We start from the raw sequence: 17,500 nt of genomic DNA on the forward strand, positions 1-17,500 counted from the left end.
TCGTGAGACAAACGCCTGCCGTTTGATAAGTTTAAGGCACTTTGCGAGAACATGATTTGGATGAAAAAGACAGTGTATGTTGTGGCTCTTATTTTGGTTCGGAGACCGCAAATCTTTTGCTCAGTGCCGAGAATAACGCCCTCTTATCAGTTAAAAACTACGTTCCTGAATCCTCTGTTTTGCAACAGTTGGCATTTCAGGGGCGCAGCGTGGTCTTTCCGTTTAGGTACGCACAGGAAGGAGTAGTAAAACGAGCGTCGAAGGCGCGAGCCTCCAGTGGGGTCTGGGGACCCAGAAAATGTTTATCTCATAGGGCCTCGAAAATGTCATTTTCCATGTTTTCCCGGGGGACGTTTCATAAATCAAAGCACGAAAAAACACACTAAGTATTCAATAACTTTGTTGTTTATTTGTCAACCTTTGGTACTACTGATACAAGTGTACATTAGACTAGTATCGATTTTAACCCGTAAATGTGGCTGTAGCAAAAGGGCGAGACGTCTCCCTTTACGACGGGAAAATTCGGAAACTACATTGTCAATATTTTTGTACTTGTGTATGTGGCATATTGCCAAAGAGGGCAGCCTCTCCTCACTTATAGTGCTTCCAAGAGGGGTTTTCAGTCTCTTCATGCCGTAAAACTGTGTTCGGCAGCGCAGGTTGACAGAGGATAGGTGAGAAAAGTGGCAAGAGTAACATATATCCCTGGATAGAACTGGCGGCTTGTGTGATCAAGTGTCTCGACCAGACACAGTTGCATTCATAAATAAGTCAAATAAATAAAGCAAAATAAAATTTTTTTTTTTTTCGATTTCCATCGTTACACCCTTGCAATTTTTTGAAGCTGTACAGGGGAGCCGGAATTCTATCGTTCAGAACAATTCTTGGTGCTTAACGAAAAATGCGCCGTCTCTAAGGACTAAAATAAAAACCCTGCTCGTTTGTTTCTTATCCGTTTTTCTGCTCATGTGTTTAACCTAGAATGGGAGCCCATTACAAAAGAGGAAACGACCCGGGAGTGGATCAAGACTTTGAGATTGAAAGAATCATCATGCATAAACAATACAAGAAGCCATTTGGAATGAGTCACGACATCGCCCTATTGAAACTCAGTACCTCTGCACAGCTGAACAAACGCGTTGCTCTCGCTTGTCTGCCGGAAAAATCAGTGGACCTGCCTATCGATGATATCTCCAAGAAATGCTGGATAACAGGTGAGAAGTCTACTTTTCTTTTTTAAAATTTTGTTTTGCTTTTCCGTTTGGAAGACACGTTGACCCCTAATCAACTTCTTTGCTGTTGGTCAAAAAAATGAGCAAAAATGGATGTATATGTTGTGATTTAAATTTTTTCTTGGTTTGATTTTTTTAACACCAGTTAAAAGTTTTCAAACTGGGTCGTAATTTTCATTTCAATTCACCAAGGAGGACTCACTAAATTTAAGGAACCCTTCAACACGAAATTGCTGAATACGACTTTATGAAGACATTCAACTTAGGCTACCTTTACACGGGTCCGGACAAATTTTTTCACGGCCGAATTTTGTACCTGGACCGCCTCTTTACCTGGAACAGTGCAAATTCTGTTACAGATCGGAGTGATTGGTTAAGCTAATGCTTTTAGCCAGTCACGTTGTAGCTAGGTGAAGTACGCGGCAAATCAAACATAGCGGCAGACAAAAACTTTATGTGATAGATAAAATAAATGCAAAGTCGGAAAAGCAAGCGAAGGAGTTGACTGGGAGACAGTGAGGAGCAAGTACGAAGACAACCAAAATGTTTTTGGAAAAGTACCCTGATAAATGACAAGAACAAACTCCACCGAGGCGGGAGGAGGCTTCAACAAAGACAGAATCCTAAACAAACTAAAAAGTATCGTGCTTTTGGTTTTTGTAAAATTTGATTTTAAAGAGAGGGAAATGTAACTTTATGGAAGTAAGAAATTGCGACCTTGAAAAATTTTTGCTTAGCAACCAAAAAACATAAGTAGATTCCATGCCTTAACCACGCACGGTTCGGGTGTTTTCATGCGTCTGTACGCATACTGGCACCGTGCCGGTCAAAAAGTTAACCTGCTTTTTTTAGGTCTTCAACTTGCACACTTAGCCGTTCAAAAATTCGTCCGCGTTCCACCGGTCCCGTGTGAACGCAAGGTGGAACCGTGCAAGTTTTTGTCCTTGCACAAATTTGTTAGGATCCGTGTAAACGGGGTCTTAATCCGTCAGACCATCACAAACGAGCTGTGATAATCTTGTTTCCTCCTTGTTCGAATAACCTAAAAAAACGACTGTGCTGTGATTGCGTGCGAACAGAAGGACAGAGTCGATGTTCAGGGGAATAATATGCATATTTTTGTGACAAACAAACGAAACTGGCCTATTTGTCACTTCATGTGATCACGAGGTCCAATGGTTGACCGCTGAATAAAAGCACTGAGAGCGCATTTTTAGTGTTAGCCTCCATCTGATGTGAACATGTTGACAAATTCCAGCGACAAGATGACCTGTTTACAACTCGGTCTATTGTTTAAGTAATGATCCGTGTAAGGTGGATAGCAATTTCCTTTGTTATGCGGCAACGGGGCTTTCCCCACATAGGAATGTTATCATTTTTACACAGAGAATGCATAAACCTACAGGAAGGCAGTTAACGCAATAAAATTCATTTACAGCCCACTTTGAAGGGTGTTTTTTTGTGTTAAAAGATTTTGACCAATCAAAAGAGTTGAAAACAAAAGCCAAGAAACGTTTACAATTTTACATGTTCCCTACATACGATTTCTGTGGAATTCATTTAAACAGAGACCAGATGAAAGATGGAAGATGAATATAATACTGCTTTTATGAAGTTTTGTTAACTTTTGCTGTTTAAGCCAATCAGAAGTAAGTACAGACAATAGAAAAGTTATCACCTTTTTGCATACCAATTGAATTCCAACATGTTCGTTGCCGTTGTTGCTATCGTTCTTATCTGGACCGTTTCTTAATTTTCAAATTTCAGGCACCTTCCCACCGGTTTCTACTTTGCTTTAGGTCGAGACTAACGCTGTATCAATGTGTCATTGGTGTTTGTATTCAGCGGTAATACTAAAATTTGAAAAGGGGCTATTATCGTCCAATCGCGGAAACTCGAGGCGAAGGATCAGGGATTTCGTGATGAGATAATAATAAATGAATATCGGAAGAAAAGGGTTCCCGGGGCCTGCAAACACCAAATCACTGTTTTGTCACTTCATTAAATAAATTTTGTGAAGTTTGATGTTTGAGCAAAATATATCTTTTAATAATATGAAGTGAAAATCTAAATCTAGCACAAAAATTGAACAAGGGTCAAGCGAGGTACCTGTGTTTCAAATCGGTTTAATTTTTAGAAATAAGGATAGTTATTGCATGAGCGGGTCCACAAAGGTGGTCCATGTTTTGTACACGTCCAGTGCAAAGCCCTGTCTGATTCAATGTACATGATGGTCCTGTTTATATTTCAAGGTTGGGGAACACTATCTTCAGGAGGGTCTACAGCTAGCGAACTCATGCAAGCACAGGTACCATTGGTCTCCAAAGAGCGCTGTCTCAAAAGTTACCCCAGACGGATCCATGACTCAATGCTGTGCGCAGGATATGACGAGGGAGGAATAGATACCTGTCAAGGTGATAGTGGAGGACCCTTGGTATGCAGGTATAATGGCAAATGGCATGTTGAAGGCGCCACTAGCTGGGGACACAGATGCGCCAAAAAAGGTTACTTTGGGGTGTATGCTAATGTCCGATACCTGCTTAACTGGATTCGTGAAATGATGGCAACTTACTAGGGTTTATATTTAGCCTTGATTACCAGCTGCTGTTTCGGGAAAGGACCTCACACTCCTCCCCTGGAGAGGAACGAAGACCAGACTGGAGAGAGCGGCGGAAATCAATCAATTTGTGGGTGATGTTGGGCCATATCTGTTTGTTTTGTCATTAAAGAAATAAATTAATTGACCACACCGACACATTTTAAGAGTGTTTAATGTCCACATCCTAGTTTAAAAAAATTTCATGACCAGCCGGGCTGCCTTTCGAAGGCAAGCACCCTCGCATTGGGCAACAAAAAAGTATAGAATATCTTATGTGCACACACAAACCGAATCGATGGGGGACATAGAAAAAGGAACAGACAATCTAAGTTCTAGAGTACACGTGTTTTAGCTGCTGAACGACGAAGTGATAGAACTTCCCGTTCCACGACACCAAACTGGAAATTGGCAGAAGGGCTGCTAAAAGAGCTTTGCTAAGACAAGTATATTGCTAAACCATTGGGCAACTCTCAAAATGCTTCAAAAATCGAGGGAAAGAAACAAACGTTCGCGAAGAGAAGAGGAATTAATTGCCAATGTCTTGGTCCACTTTGCTGCAAAATGCTTTATTGCACTATTTACGAAACAAATTCGCCTTATGCTATAAAATGTCATGCCATTACATTGATCACAAAAATACCATACCAAGCGTCTCTCTGTGTTTGTCCTGTATCTAGTCCTTTCATATTATATGACATCTTGTTCACGGAAGGACGAAACATCGGTTTTTTCACCTTCGAATTCTCCTAGAACGTTAGTAACACAGTCTTCAACCTCACTGTGTCCTACGCCTTTTGTTGATTCTCTTAACTGCTCCTAGAAAAATAAATGTAAAAACAAAATTGTTCACCAATGGAGAAAATGTCGCGTGATTAGTTTTTATATAACCAAGTGTGATGGTGAAATGGTGAACTTAACTGTTGAAGCAAGAGTAGTTGAAAGATAGCCTAGTCCACTTGCCAGGAGAACCTTGAAACGTTCACAAACTCGTTTGTATGCTGTACAAAAACAACCCTAACCAGTCACCATTACACTGGGTTCGTTCGACAGCCATCCTGCCCGCATTTCAAGGTATCAGACACCTTATAAATTAAGGCTTTACTTTCATTGAGATTTATACATGTTCAATATCACATCTTAAAAATCGTTACAAAATACCGTCTTTATGGAGAGTTATTGCAAACAAAACGCTATAAAGCCATTACCTGGAAGCAGCCATACAAATTCCATTTTCCCCTTTTTCTTTTTCAGGTAATGAATATTGAATGTCTTAAATTCTAAGTCGCTCAACCTTTGGCAAGGTTGTTGCCAGGTAGTTTTTCTAGAAAACCGTCTCAGCAAATTTCTCTAATCGTTTTCATTTGAAAACAATGTTTTCCCTCTTAAAGCACTGGTTTATTCTTCCCCCTTACTTTACCACCTAATATGAGCCAACGCACCAGTCAAAAATCTAAGACAACGTTTTCTAGCCAAACTAAAGGAAAAGCGGCGTTCATCACGTTCCTCTTATTATTCCTGGCGAGCGGAATTTTCCTTGTACATACGTATATGCTTTTGGGAAAAGCTTTCTGTTTACTAAAGGCAGTAATTTTCATAATTTTTCGAGTGAAAAACTATTACCTAGAATCCTCAATTAAGCAACCAAAAAAGCTTTAAAGTGGTTTGCACTAAAATTGCATCAGCGTGCAAGCGAAATGTGAATAAGAACCTAGTTCCACCATTCAACTTACGCCTAGAGCGTAGAGTAAAAAAAACAAGCAATCGAAAAGAAACCACGCAGCTCCGCATTTTTGGGTAGGGTCGTACCGTTTGTTGAACACTATATTTCATTGGCTGTATAGTGTCGTACTTCCAATTGTTTTCTGTTCGAAATCCATTGTTATCTTTGTTCGTTCTATTGTTCTTTGGGCCAATCCTGAAGCCCGTTCAATGAGGTATGACACGACCCACATTTTTAGGGCTGTAGTCAGTAAAAACGATATCCTGCAACTACTTAAACCAAACCTTGCTTTTTTTTTGCTTAGCACATTCGGGTGTTGAGAGAGTGACGAATGAAGTAGAGCCACTTTGAGAAACGTTTTGGTATATGACCACAGAGTGCTCGCAGGCATCGATGTTAATCACCCTTGAAAGCATGTACTACTGTTCGCCAAAACAGCAAACCGCACGTCAACACGTGAACATAACGTGAACGTTAGTATGCGAGCAGTCTAGCCTAGAGCCGATCAAAAGTGAATATGCTTAGTTTGATGACTTACCTGAACTGGAGTGCCACAACATATTAAAAGGACAAGCAGGCAATCCGAAGTTTTTGCCCTTAACTGCTGATATGCTGCAACACAAAAAAAGAAGTTTAATAAAAGACTAAACCTTACAGAAGAAGAAGAAGAAGAAGAAGAAGAAGAAGAAGAATGTGTTGAATAATAATACACATTGTTATATCGCTGAATTTTTCCCCCAACAGCGCGCGCTCTCATTGGTTATTTCGAGGTCACATGACATCTAACAATAAAACTGTTTCCTGGCAAATGTCTCTGAGCGGGCAACAGTGCAAAATCTACGACGTCAGAGGGTAACAGTGCACTGTTACCCGCGAATGTTAACCGACGACCGCCGTTGTTGTTGCCATTGCACTTGTGCTATATAACAAATCACTTAGGGTGCGTTTGATTGACCCTATTCCGGAATAAGAATACGTGGAGTGATGATTTAAAACGGTATGTCTGGCGCTTTTGAAGCAACAAGGATAATAATATATGTTTAAAATAGCATTTTAGCAAGTGTTTGATAAGTTTAATGTGAATCTCTGTAAAAACGAAGGATTTCTAACTTCTATTCCGGAATACGGTCAATCGAACGCGCCCTTAATGACTGGTCCCTCGGGAAATAGTTCATTTTGTTTCCCTCGAATTCCAATGTATTCCCTCGGCTGCGCCTAGGGAAAACATTGAGATTCTCCGGAAACAAATGAACTGTTTCCCTCGGGACCAAAACACAACACATGTGACAATGTCCAAATATGGTCATAGCGCGCGCAAAGTTCGTTGTGCGTTCTCAACAGATATCCTGAGATAAACGTAATTTTGTGTGTCGCGGAGAAACATGTTAGTTTTTCCAGCATTTTTTACAATAAACGTAGAAAATTGTGCTTTGTCATCAATGTGTTGACGATACGGCCTCGTCGGCTAAGTATCAGGCGATATTCCGCAGGATAAAACGGTTAAATATGAAAATAAACTAATTATGATGACTAGAACCTGCATGTATAATTAAATATTTTGAAGCCTATAGATCGATAAAATAAAGTACATGTTCATAGAAATAGTAGCTATAAAGAAATAACACTAGATTACAAGGAATTGAAATGAATGAAATGACAAGCTAGCAATACTAGCGTAAGTATAGTAGCATTTGTAAAGACTCAACTGCACAAAAACAAAACCATCCCTAATAGTCTAACATAAGATCAGGTTTAATCGAGTCCTTAAATTTAGAAAGAGGAAGGATCTCTCTTCCTGCTGCGCCCATTAATCCTCATCAGGAAAGGCGACCCCAACTCTTTTTTCGCAGGCAGTTTTTTTCGCTTTCCCGATTATCTGGGAGCCTGGAAAAGGCTACATCAATGGCGTCAGAAGATACAGGCAATTAAATGTCACAAAGTGTCCACTAAACTGTGGTTCTCAAGTAAAAAGACAAACAGCTGCATTTACTTCGACGAAAAATTAACTTTAACCCTTCCACTTCCCTTATTGCTACAAAATAGCTGGCAAATGCTCAGACCTGACGTAAATGCACACTTTATGTTGGGATATCAAAGTCGGTCGTGCAATTCAGGGTGTAAGTGGAAAAATACCACAAAGGCAAGCTTAATTGAAGAGTTTTCACCAACCTGCGCTATTCGAGCACACTGGTTTCAGCTGGTCTCGTCCGAGCATAATCACGCCCAGTCAAAAACTAAGGCATTATAAGTTGGCTGGCCCGCTTAAAATGCGCGGGTTGAATCCCTGGAATGCTCTTTCGAGTAAAATGAACCTAAAAGCCTCTGCCCGCAAGGTTAACCTGACAGACAAACCTTGAGCTGTTAAATGAGGAGCAGAATCCGTTAGGTCAACAAGCAACTTTAGGAGACACTTCAGGATTGGCAAACTGTGATGAGGTATCCTATTGGAAACAATGCAATCAAATTAGATGCCTTTGTTACGATTAAGACCTGATGAAAACCTTAAGATCATTTCCAACTCTAAATACTTTGCTGAATGATGAGTAACAAAAAGCAACTATGAATGAGATGAAGAATGCAGGACCACCAGTTTTGCAAGGATACATGAGCCGCGCCGGATAAGGTTGCAAATGCAGTATAAGCTGGGGAGAGCATGTTGAAATTTTGGCTGTTGTTTCACCCAAACCAAAGAATGCAGATGATGTCACAGGCTTAAACTTTGCAGCACTCTAAGACCCTTTGGTGTTGGTATGGCAAATCTTCTGTTCCAAGTGCTTGTCCAGCGATCCTCCGCTTGAAAACTCAGTTTACCAGAGTGCGGAGACAGACACCTAAATTGTACTGTCTGATAGCCGATATATGAAATTTCATATATTTAAACTGTGGTCATGCACATTTATTATATGGGAAGCAATTGTCAGGATAAATGTAGCATTCTGATTGGCTGGTTTTGGTGGGGATTTTACATTACGGACCATTGCCATGGAAACGGCCCTTTTCCGTAGTTTTTCTCTCTCCCTGGAAATTCACTGAAGTTGAGCGAAACAAAAACAGTTTTTAAAAAAAGCGGAAAAGGTTACCGTTCAAAGTTTGCTGATGGTAAGACCAAGATTATGAATATTCACCAAGCGGTGTCCGATCGCTCAAAGAAACGATGCCATGCAATCAACAACCAGACTTACTGACCTTGCTCGGGAGGGAATATTGACCCTCCGTCGTTTTTGCAAGGACCTCGCGCATACTGCTACGGCGTCGGGCCAATATTCCCCGAGTACGGCCCTCGAGCTCGGTTCGTAAGAAGATAGTAATTTAATTTTTAATTTTGTTGTTGTATTGTAGTTGAATAGGTGTGAATAAAATGAACTTAAACTTGAACTTAAAGAGAAAAGGATCATCACAGTTCAAAAATTATCCTTGAAGTACCTGGGCCAAGCATGCAGCATTGTGGTATGCAAAGCGTCTAAAATCCCCAGACGCGCTTCTTCATTGGGATAATCACTGACCTCCAAATATGACACCATAACTCTCAAAAGCCGCTACAGAAAAATGGCAAATAGTTTATTCAAAAATATTGCAAAATTGCTCCACAAGGAAATGTGTGCGACGCAAGCCGCAGTGCCGAAGTGAACGAAAGTGGGTTTCGAGTGGTTCGTGTCGGATAGAGTGAAGATTCTGAGTAGAATGGATTGTGGCGCAGCGCCTTAGTTGTCTTAAGTTTAAAGTGAATTGAGTAGAATGGCTGGTGCCGCAGTGCCTAATTCGACTTAAGGTTAAATTGAGTTGATCTCACTTACTGCTGTCGCAGTGCCCTGGTGCTTGCGTCATGGATTACCACAAATGCGGCACTGGACAGCAGTGTTTTTAGGGTCCATTTCTTGTGGCTCGGTATTCTGCAATCTAGCCAAAATTAGACTTCCAGGTATATCGTGCTAGTCGCACCTATGGAGAGTTATGGAAGGAAACTGCGTTGACACTTTAAGCCCGAGGGGGGCCCCAATTGACGAGTAAAATAGTCTGGCGTTAGATAGCCTGTTCCACGCTCCCATATCGTCGGGGAAACGATAAAAGCTGCGTGTGAAAAGCGAGTGGGGGCTTGGGTCGCAGCGAAGCTGGGGAGCCTGTAAGCATCTCTTAAAATTCTTCATTCTTCAGAGATGCTTACAGCCTTCCTCGCCTCGCCTTCTCAAGCATTTTTTTCTCTTTCCCGACTATCTGGGAGCCTGGAAAAGGCTAGGCTTAAGACAGAGTAAAATCTAAGTGGGTTGACACAAAGGAAAAGTTAACAAAATGTCTGGAATGTTTTAAAGGGTACCAAACCTTAAAATGCCGTAAAGTAGTTATTCCCATGTGTTCAATAAAATTCTTCAAGTGACTTGCGTATGCCTGATACAGACAAATACAAAACTTTAGGTTTACTTCTAGGCATGGGTTTTTATTGTATACCCAACAAAACTAGTTCTCAGAAAAAGTCTGCATAACAATCAAAATATCTAAAAAGCAGAAAGGTCAAGAACAAACTGTGAGAGAAAAAGAAAATGCTTTTTTTTGTGTATGGGAACAGCTAAAGCAATCACAAAACTAATTATTTATCAATAGAGCGGTTTTCAATTGAGTGTCGAAAGTAATTAGATAATTACTTTGGTTTATAATTACTTCACTCAGTGATTGGTTCAAAGTTCTCGCGCCATTTTTTCAACCAATCAGAAGTGAAACCAAAACCAATCGTGGCTCGCGCGTGCTCATTTTCCCGCGCTTTGTGTTGGCTACGTGTAATTACTTCGAGTTTTGATTGGTTTGCTGGATTGTCTCCGTCCTTTTTGATTGGCCAAAGTAATTACTCTGGTTTTGGTTTTACGACACTCAATTGAAAATCGCTCTATTATGAAATTTGAAGACAAAGTGACAGGTAAGTTCTTCAAAAATTCACAAAAACAGTAAAGGTTCAATAAGATGAAAACTCAACAAACTTTGCATCATCACAAATACAGTGATCACTTTATGATTGTTAGTGGCCTGACAAATTCCAATACTCACCCGCCGCATGGCAAGTTTACTTTCAAATTCCATGGATGACAGGACAATCTGAAACGTACTGTCAAATTTGTTGGTCTGTAAACAGGAATCACAATAAAAATATAATATAATTTCATATCATAGAGACCTGCCCTAGGGTTATGGGCACATGGTGTCTAGGGTTACTGTCAAAGAAAACAAGACATGAAATAGGCTTTAAAAAATAACAAAAAACAAAATGTTCCTTACTTTCCTTCCAAACTTGGGTTTTATAGGAGATAGTTCAACCACTTTCAAAATGCTTATCAAACAAGGGTGAACAGCCTTCACAACAGATGGCTCACTGGTGTAAAGATGACGCTGGATGGCCTAAGAAGGCAACATACTGTGTTCAAGTTCGGAACAAATCCATTCCCTTTTATTGACACTTGCCACAACAGTAATAATTAATTTGTTGTGTGAATAAAAGGGAAATATTTAGAGTTATTTAGAAATTGTCTATTACGGTAATTTTGCTTTGTGACTTTGTAATCTTGCAACTTTGAACCAAATAATAATGAAATTTGATTAAATAAAAAAAGAACAGAACTGAAAAGGAACATTAGAAAAAGCTAGATAATATTGAAATATGTAGGAGAGACCTATTTTAAACAAAAATATTACTATATCTCTCTCTCTATTTAACAACGAGATTCCATGTTGCCGTGCTTCTGTTCAGCAATAGATCACAGATGATGTCAAAATGTGCTAACTTAGCAAAAATGATAGATAGATATATAGATGTAGATAGATAGATAGATAGATAGATAGATAGATAGATAGACAGACAGACAGACAGACAGACAGACAGACAGACAGGTAGGTAGGTAGGCAGGTAGGTAGGTAGATAGATAGATGCAACACTTTACCTCAAAGAGAACATCAGCTCTTCCATACCACTGAAGTTCAGCTGAGTTCTGAAACAAAAATTCAATACATGCATGTATCAATGTTGCAAAGCAACACAATATAACAGAAAAATGCTCTTTTCCCCTCAAATTTTAGTAATTAAGAAAAACAATTGTGGAGTAATTTACCAAAAGGATAGTCTGCAATGCAGACAAACTAAACTGCTGGTATTGATACTGTCAGATTGACATGTCCACACTGCACGCAGGCAACCTGAGGGATTGGCCCATGGTCAAACTTTAAAATTTTCATGAAAGAACAAACTCTTGGATGTCTTTCAAGCCAGAAATTCTCAACACTTATTTTATTTGCCTTTTTTTGCAGGTTCCAAATTTATTGCGTGTATTTAATTGTTCTCTCAAACTTCTCTTTTGATTTAGTTTGTAAGCTGGAGCCTTCCAGTTTGCAGATACATGTAATAGTCCATAACTTCTGATATACTACATAAAAATACTAAGCAGTTCAAAATACCATGTTTTCCACAACATGCCTCAAACATTTTAACCCCAACACTTTGTTGTCCACCTGTATTGATCATTAAGCAAAAATAAGATATAGGTCATGACAAATATCCAACATTTAAGAGTCACCATGGTTGGTTTATTGTGTTTTTAGTGAGCGTATATTGAGTGAAAATATATTTTAGTGAGCATATATTGGATGCTGTTCACAGTCTGATTCCTTAACCCATTGACACCTCAAATACCCTGGGACTCCCTCGGTTGAAGAGTAAAATCGTCTAGCATTAGACCGAGTAAAATCTGTCAAGTCTCACTCCCAGGGATCGATGGGTTCAAAACTCAATAATTATTATATTTCACTTTCAATTGAAATATAAAAACCAACAAAACACTGTACTCTACAAAATTGGTGCCTTTTTCTGCAAAGCAAAAAAGAGGTTTAGCCTGCAGAGTTACCCTTCAAAATCAGCAAATTGCTTTTAACAAGATGTACACTCACAGTTGTAAGGCTTTGAAGACTAACTGCCTGGACTGTCAGCTCCTTGAAGCATGGCCAAGCTTATCAGGATTAAATACCACGGTAACACATGCTTCAAGAAACTCAGCAATGGATATTAGCCTTTTAATCATTTTGAGTAGGATAAGTTATTTAGCTTAACAATAATTATTATATTAAGCTAAATATTATATTTTGATTATATTTTGTTCTCATTGCAAGAATTAGAAGAGCCACAATCACAATTTTTCATCAAATTATGAAAGTTTGTTGACTCCACACCAGACTTACATGTAAAGTAATTTTGATGCAAAGGTTTTCACTTTGAGCACAGGTTTTGGATCTTTCAGTCTGCTATTACTCATAGCTGATTAACTTTAAAATTGACTCGACAGCCCAGAGAGCTGTATTGAGGAGAGAATGACATCAAAGACTCATTCAATTAAGCAACAAGTGTGAATGCAGCATGTTTACAATAGTCTGAAAGCCCCCAATTCCAGTGCTGCATGCTAAATCAGTCATGTAGTCACACACCGCACCGGTGGCTCAGTTGGTTGAGCACTGGGCTGTTCACGCGGGAGGTCGTGAGTTCAACTCCGGCCGGACCAACACTCAGGGTCTTTAAATAACTGAGGAGAAAGTGCTGCCTTTGTAATTGCATCTGCAAATGGTTAGACTCTCTAGTCTTCTCGGATAAGGAGATAAGCTGGAGGTCCCGTCTCACAACCCTTCAATGTTCATAATCCTGTGGGACGTAAAAGAACCCGCACACTTGTTGTAAAGACTAGGGCATGTAGTTCCCGGTGTTGTGGTCTTTTTTTCTGGTCTGGATAGCGTAGGGTGGAGCACCTCGCATAGGACCTCGAGTCCTGTTCGTGCTCCTTCCCTCTGGGCAGATTTGCCCAGTAGAAGAGACAAACCAGATGTCTCGTAAAACCAAAACCAAAAAACCAAAACAATGCATTCTTAGGTGACTGAGTTGATTGCAGGTTTTACTCAACAAGGTAGCAGGGATGGTGAAGAAGTGAGAGCACCTGCCTCCCACCGATGTGGCCCAGATTTGCTTCTCAGCTGTGACATCACGTGTGGCACCTTGATTATACATTTCTTTCATCTAAAAGATAAACAATGTTGAGGTTTGACCTAAACCCAGAATCGCAAACCTCGCTAAATCACATGACATACAACATGACCACTCGGATGGGCTGGACCAGATTTATGCACTAGTATTTACAGCTCAGGTAGAGTACTGCACCGGCATCACAGAGGTCATGGGGTCGAATCCCGTGAAAACCACCTGAATGTCTTAAATTGTCCAGATATTTTGTGGGTTGAATTTGTTGGCTCTCTGCCCTTTTTTTTTGGTACTCTGTTTTTCCCCTCTTCTCAAAAGCCCACCTCTGATTTGAAATGAATTGATTTGATTTGACTTGATTTCTGTACAGTGTCCTAAATCAGTGCCACAGTGATACAATGTACATTCTTTTGACAGTTATAATAAATAAAGTTCATTAGTATATACCACATAAGTGAATAGTGCTTTCCATGCAGTCTGATTGGCTAGCTTGGAGGTGAATGGCAAAATGAAAAAATGAAGAAAAACAAAATGACTACCCATTATCGCTTCAGTTACTTAGGAGCAAATTAATTTTTATCAATTAAAAAAGGGGAATTAATTATTAACGGTGGATATTTACCTTGGCACTTTGCCACACGGTAAACATCCACCACTATCCTCCACTTCAGTGAATAATAATAATTATAATAATAAAATTGCATCATCATCATCATCATTATTGAGTCTTTGACGTCACTATCCCCAAGATCCAGCTCTCTAAAGACTTTAAAGATCATAGCAATGGAGGATCATTAAATATTTAGGTAACTTTTAACTTCAGTTGGAAAGTAAAAATCTTCTGCTTGAAACCAAGGCTTAAAACATTTCCTATCAAGAGTTAAGCAAACACACCATTAAAATAGGTATGAAAAGAAAGGAATAGATTTCTTACTAGAAGAAGCACTGTAGAGTTAATGTACTAAATTTCAGTTCATTTTGTTTCACTTTATTAAGAGCAGTCCACACTACATTCATTTTGCCTGCTCCTTCAGACCAGCTGTTTCTTTCCCGTTATAATCTCAACGTTTAAATAGTGCAGCCCAGCTTCAAACAAATTTTAAACCACTATTGGTCCTTTACTTCTCACAAATAAACCAGTTAACCCTTGTTTGGAATAAAGTGGGTTTAGGCATCCACTGATAATTGCTGGAATTCTTGGGGCTGTAGCTGTAGAACTTTACAATGGAATTTTGCAACACGTAGATTTGCGGGTCAGTTTTTTTTTCTATGGAGAGTGCTAAATCATATTATACCTTGTAATCATCTATAAGAAGAAGCAGAGGTGACATCAGTTTTGGAAAATGATCCCCTACAAATGGATGCTGTCAAAACAAAATAATCAATACATGAATTTCTCTTGAAAATGCCAGATTTCCAAATATAATGGTTCAATGAAGCTACGTATTTCTAGATGGGTAGTATGTTTCACTGCAAACATTAAATTCTCCTGAGTGTATTAAAGACATAAGTCACTTTTGTCTTCATTGTCCTACATATGCTGCTCTGAGAACTAACTTGCTGGCCTCTGCTTAATAAATTGTTCCTGTGGGATTGTCTCTCAGACTAAGGAGAAAGTTGAGCTTTTTTTTTCAATTCTGTTAATTTATCAGATGAAAAGTGCATGCAAAATTATATGAGACTAAAAGCAATTCAATGTAGAACATTAATTTTATACTATGAAACAGTCTGTGCACTCAGAGTTTTTTTTTTTCACCTGCACCCACTGTAACTTATTTATCCATGCGTGAGCTCTCTTGATGAGTATGTCTGCTCTAACTTACCGAGCAAACGCTCCAAATACATTAAAATGAAAAACAAATCATACCTTAATTTGCATGGTACACCACACTAATGCATGGTATGCTATAGGAGACTTCTTCCAAGTTTCTTTTAGAAGATGAGGTCTCAAGAAATCAAGAACAAGTCTGAACAGCCCTGAAGGAAAAACCAGGCCCACTGTGCTTGTGTCTTCTGATGCAGATGTATCCTGATGTGTACATTTACTACCAGAATTAAACTCAGCATCACCAGAAAGGAGCTCACTAATAGATGAACACTGGCAGTGTGTGCAGATAAAGGAGAGTAGTTCTACAAAAAAAGTAAATAAATGTAAACCAACTGAACATCACAAATAATTAAATGCTTGAGAATAGATTAGAATGGGACTTAAGTAAGTTAAATCTCCACAAGTACTCCTAAAAGCATTGAAGTGATGTTGTCATCTTAAATTATGACAGCAATTGATAAATCGTAGCATGAATTAAAAACTACATTACGTTCATTTACATGTATGATTCTTCTAAATGTAATCAGAATTCTAAAACTATTTCAGTTGGTAATTTGCACAATAATTTACCAACCATGAGCTGTGAGCCTTGAATCTGTACTTGACCATGAATGTTCCTCCAAATTTGCAGCACATAATGACACCAAACAACAGGCTATTTTCTTCATTAAAAATTTCCGATAAGAATGCTGTGTAATGAGATATTGGCTTATTAGGTATATACATTTTCAGAGGATATTACACAGTTGTATGAGTAATAAAATAATTCTATACTGAATGGCAATTACAATTAAAAGCTTGTAATTTCATGAAATAACAACATTCAACTCAAACATCATTTCCATTGAACAAAAAAATAAATAAATAAGGAGTTTATCTTTAAACCACTGACAAATTTTAACACGCTACACTGCCTAAAACATGATCGAAAAGGAACAGTTATCCTAAAAAGAGTTGTTGTTATCTTGTATTGACTTACAGGATTTCCAGTGTCAATTTGATTAAGCTTCTTCCATAACGAATATAACAAACATTGACAAGCTGTCAATACAACAGAAGATTGCTTTTTGTAATTAACAATTTCTTCCTCTGTCCAACCTGAAAATATAAGGTTTTCTGTCAAATAACAATTGCTTCTCATTCGGTCCGATTTATAACTGATCTGGTGGTGGCCAATTAAAACATAAGATGTTGTAAAATAAAATAGCCCACCCTGCCTAAATATTAAGCCACCTCTAATAAAGCCCTTATCCTCTTCAACGACCAACTGGCTAACTCAATGTTGTACCAAATTCAAACCCTTTGGGCATAAAACGTTTCATTCCAAGCATTCCATATTCATTTAAATGTGATTTGCTACATTGTTCTTGGTCTCCACCCACATGACATGGCAGCCATGTTGGATGGCAATAATTATAGTACAATTTCTGTTCGCAGAATTTACACAATACCTGGTAATAAAGTTTATTTCCCAGTGAAGAGAGAGGTTATTGTTCTTGCCATTCAACATGGCCACCATGACGTCACATGCAAACCGGCAATAATGCAAATACAATAAACAAAGAATCTTAACCCAGGGAATTTGAGTTGGGTACAACATTGAGTTTAATAGCTGATTAGGTCTATTATGGGATGTCAGAATAAACAACCTTGGACGGCATTGTTCAAACCGCATGCCCCATGATATGTTTGCTGACTGTGACTTGAGCCCGCTGTGTCCCGTGCATTCCTTTACAGTAATTCCACTGTTGTTTAAAGTGAGCCCACACAACATGAAGTATCAATCAATATAACGTTTATTAAAATACATACACCTTGCAGTCTTTCGCCTGAATTACGTGCAATAAAATACATTACTGTAATAAATTTATCTATAAGTAAAATAATTAAGTATATTGCTGACATAAAAACGATAAAACTATTAAAGGAGAAAATCCGCCTACACTTGAAAAATTGGAAATACACTAATTCAAAGAAGGTGACTATTATATATAAAAGACTTCTTGTAACGATCTGTTTTGCAAATTAGAATATCAAATGTTCTATTATTCCTCAATTTTCTACATTTAGACCTTGGTGGAAGCAGACTAGCTAATTTATGAAGATTCAGTCATTAAGTAACTGCTGT

General features: G+C 38.7%; 2 protein-coding genes across 5 annotated transcripts in view; one reads left to right on the forward strand and one right to left on the reverse strand.

Annotated features, from left to right (window-relative positions):
* LOC138041953 (chymotrypsinogen A-like) overlaps positions 1–3,987 on the forward strand; it is an 18,779-nt gene extending 14,792 nt beyond the window's left edge. For all 3 annotated transcript variants that reach the window (XM_068887651.1, XM_068887652.1, XM_068887653.1), the window contains 2 exons: positions 982–1,214; positions 3,485–3,987. In XM_068887651.1, the coding sequence (XP_068743752.1) occupies positions 982–1,214; positions 3,485–3,807 (556 nt within the window). In that variant the 3' untranslated portion in view covers positions 3,808–3,987. The remainder of the gene's footprint in view (positions 1–981; positions 1,215–3,484) is intronic.
* Positions 3,986–17,500, reverse strand: part of LOC138041952 (TELO2-interacting protein 2-like) — a 15,025-nt gene continuing 1,510 nt past the window's right edge. The window contains exons 3-15 of one of the 2 annotated variants that reach the window (XM_068887649.1): positions 16,352–16,470; positions 15,947–16,061; positions 15,412–15,674; positions 14,840–14,908; positions 11,984–12,037; positions 11,473–11,520; positions 10,814–10,933; positions 10,586–10,660; positions 9,869–9,934; positions 8,975–9,087; positions 7,904–7,992; positions 6,090–6,163; positions 3,986–4,647 (exon numbers count right to left, since the gene is read on the reverse strand). In XM_068887649.1, coding sequence (XP_068743750.1) covers positions 4,519–4,647; positions 6,090–6,163; positions 7,904–7,992; positions 8,975–9,087; positions 9,869–9,934; positions 10,586–10,660; positions 10,814–10,933; positions 11,473–11,520; positions 11,984–12,037; positions 14,840–14,908; positions 15,412–15,674; positions 15,947–16,061; positions 16,352–16,470 — 1,334 coding nt within the window. In that variant the 3' untranslated portion in view covers positions 3,986–4,518. The remainder of the gene's footprint in view (positions 4,648–6,089; positions 6,164–7,903; positions 7,993–8,974; positions 9,088–9,868; positions 9,935–10,585; positions 10,661–10,813; positions 10,934–11,472; positions 11,521–11,983; positions 12,038–14,839; positions 14,909–15,411; positions 15,675–15,946; positions 16,062–16,351; positions 16,471–17,500) is intronic. The other variant, XM_068887650.1, reaches the window with a different exon arrangement.

This window comes from Montipora capricornis, chromosome 3 (genome assembly GCF_036669925.1).
Source record: "Montipora capricornis isolate CH-2021 chromosome 3, ASM3666992v2, whole genome shotgun sequence".
NCBI classification, from domain to species: domain Eukaryota; kingdom Metazoa; phylum Cnidaria; class Anthozoa; order Scleractinia; family Acroporidae; genus Montipora; species Montipora capricornis.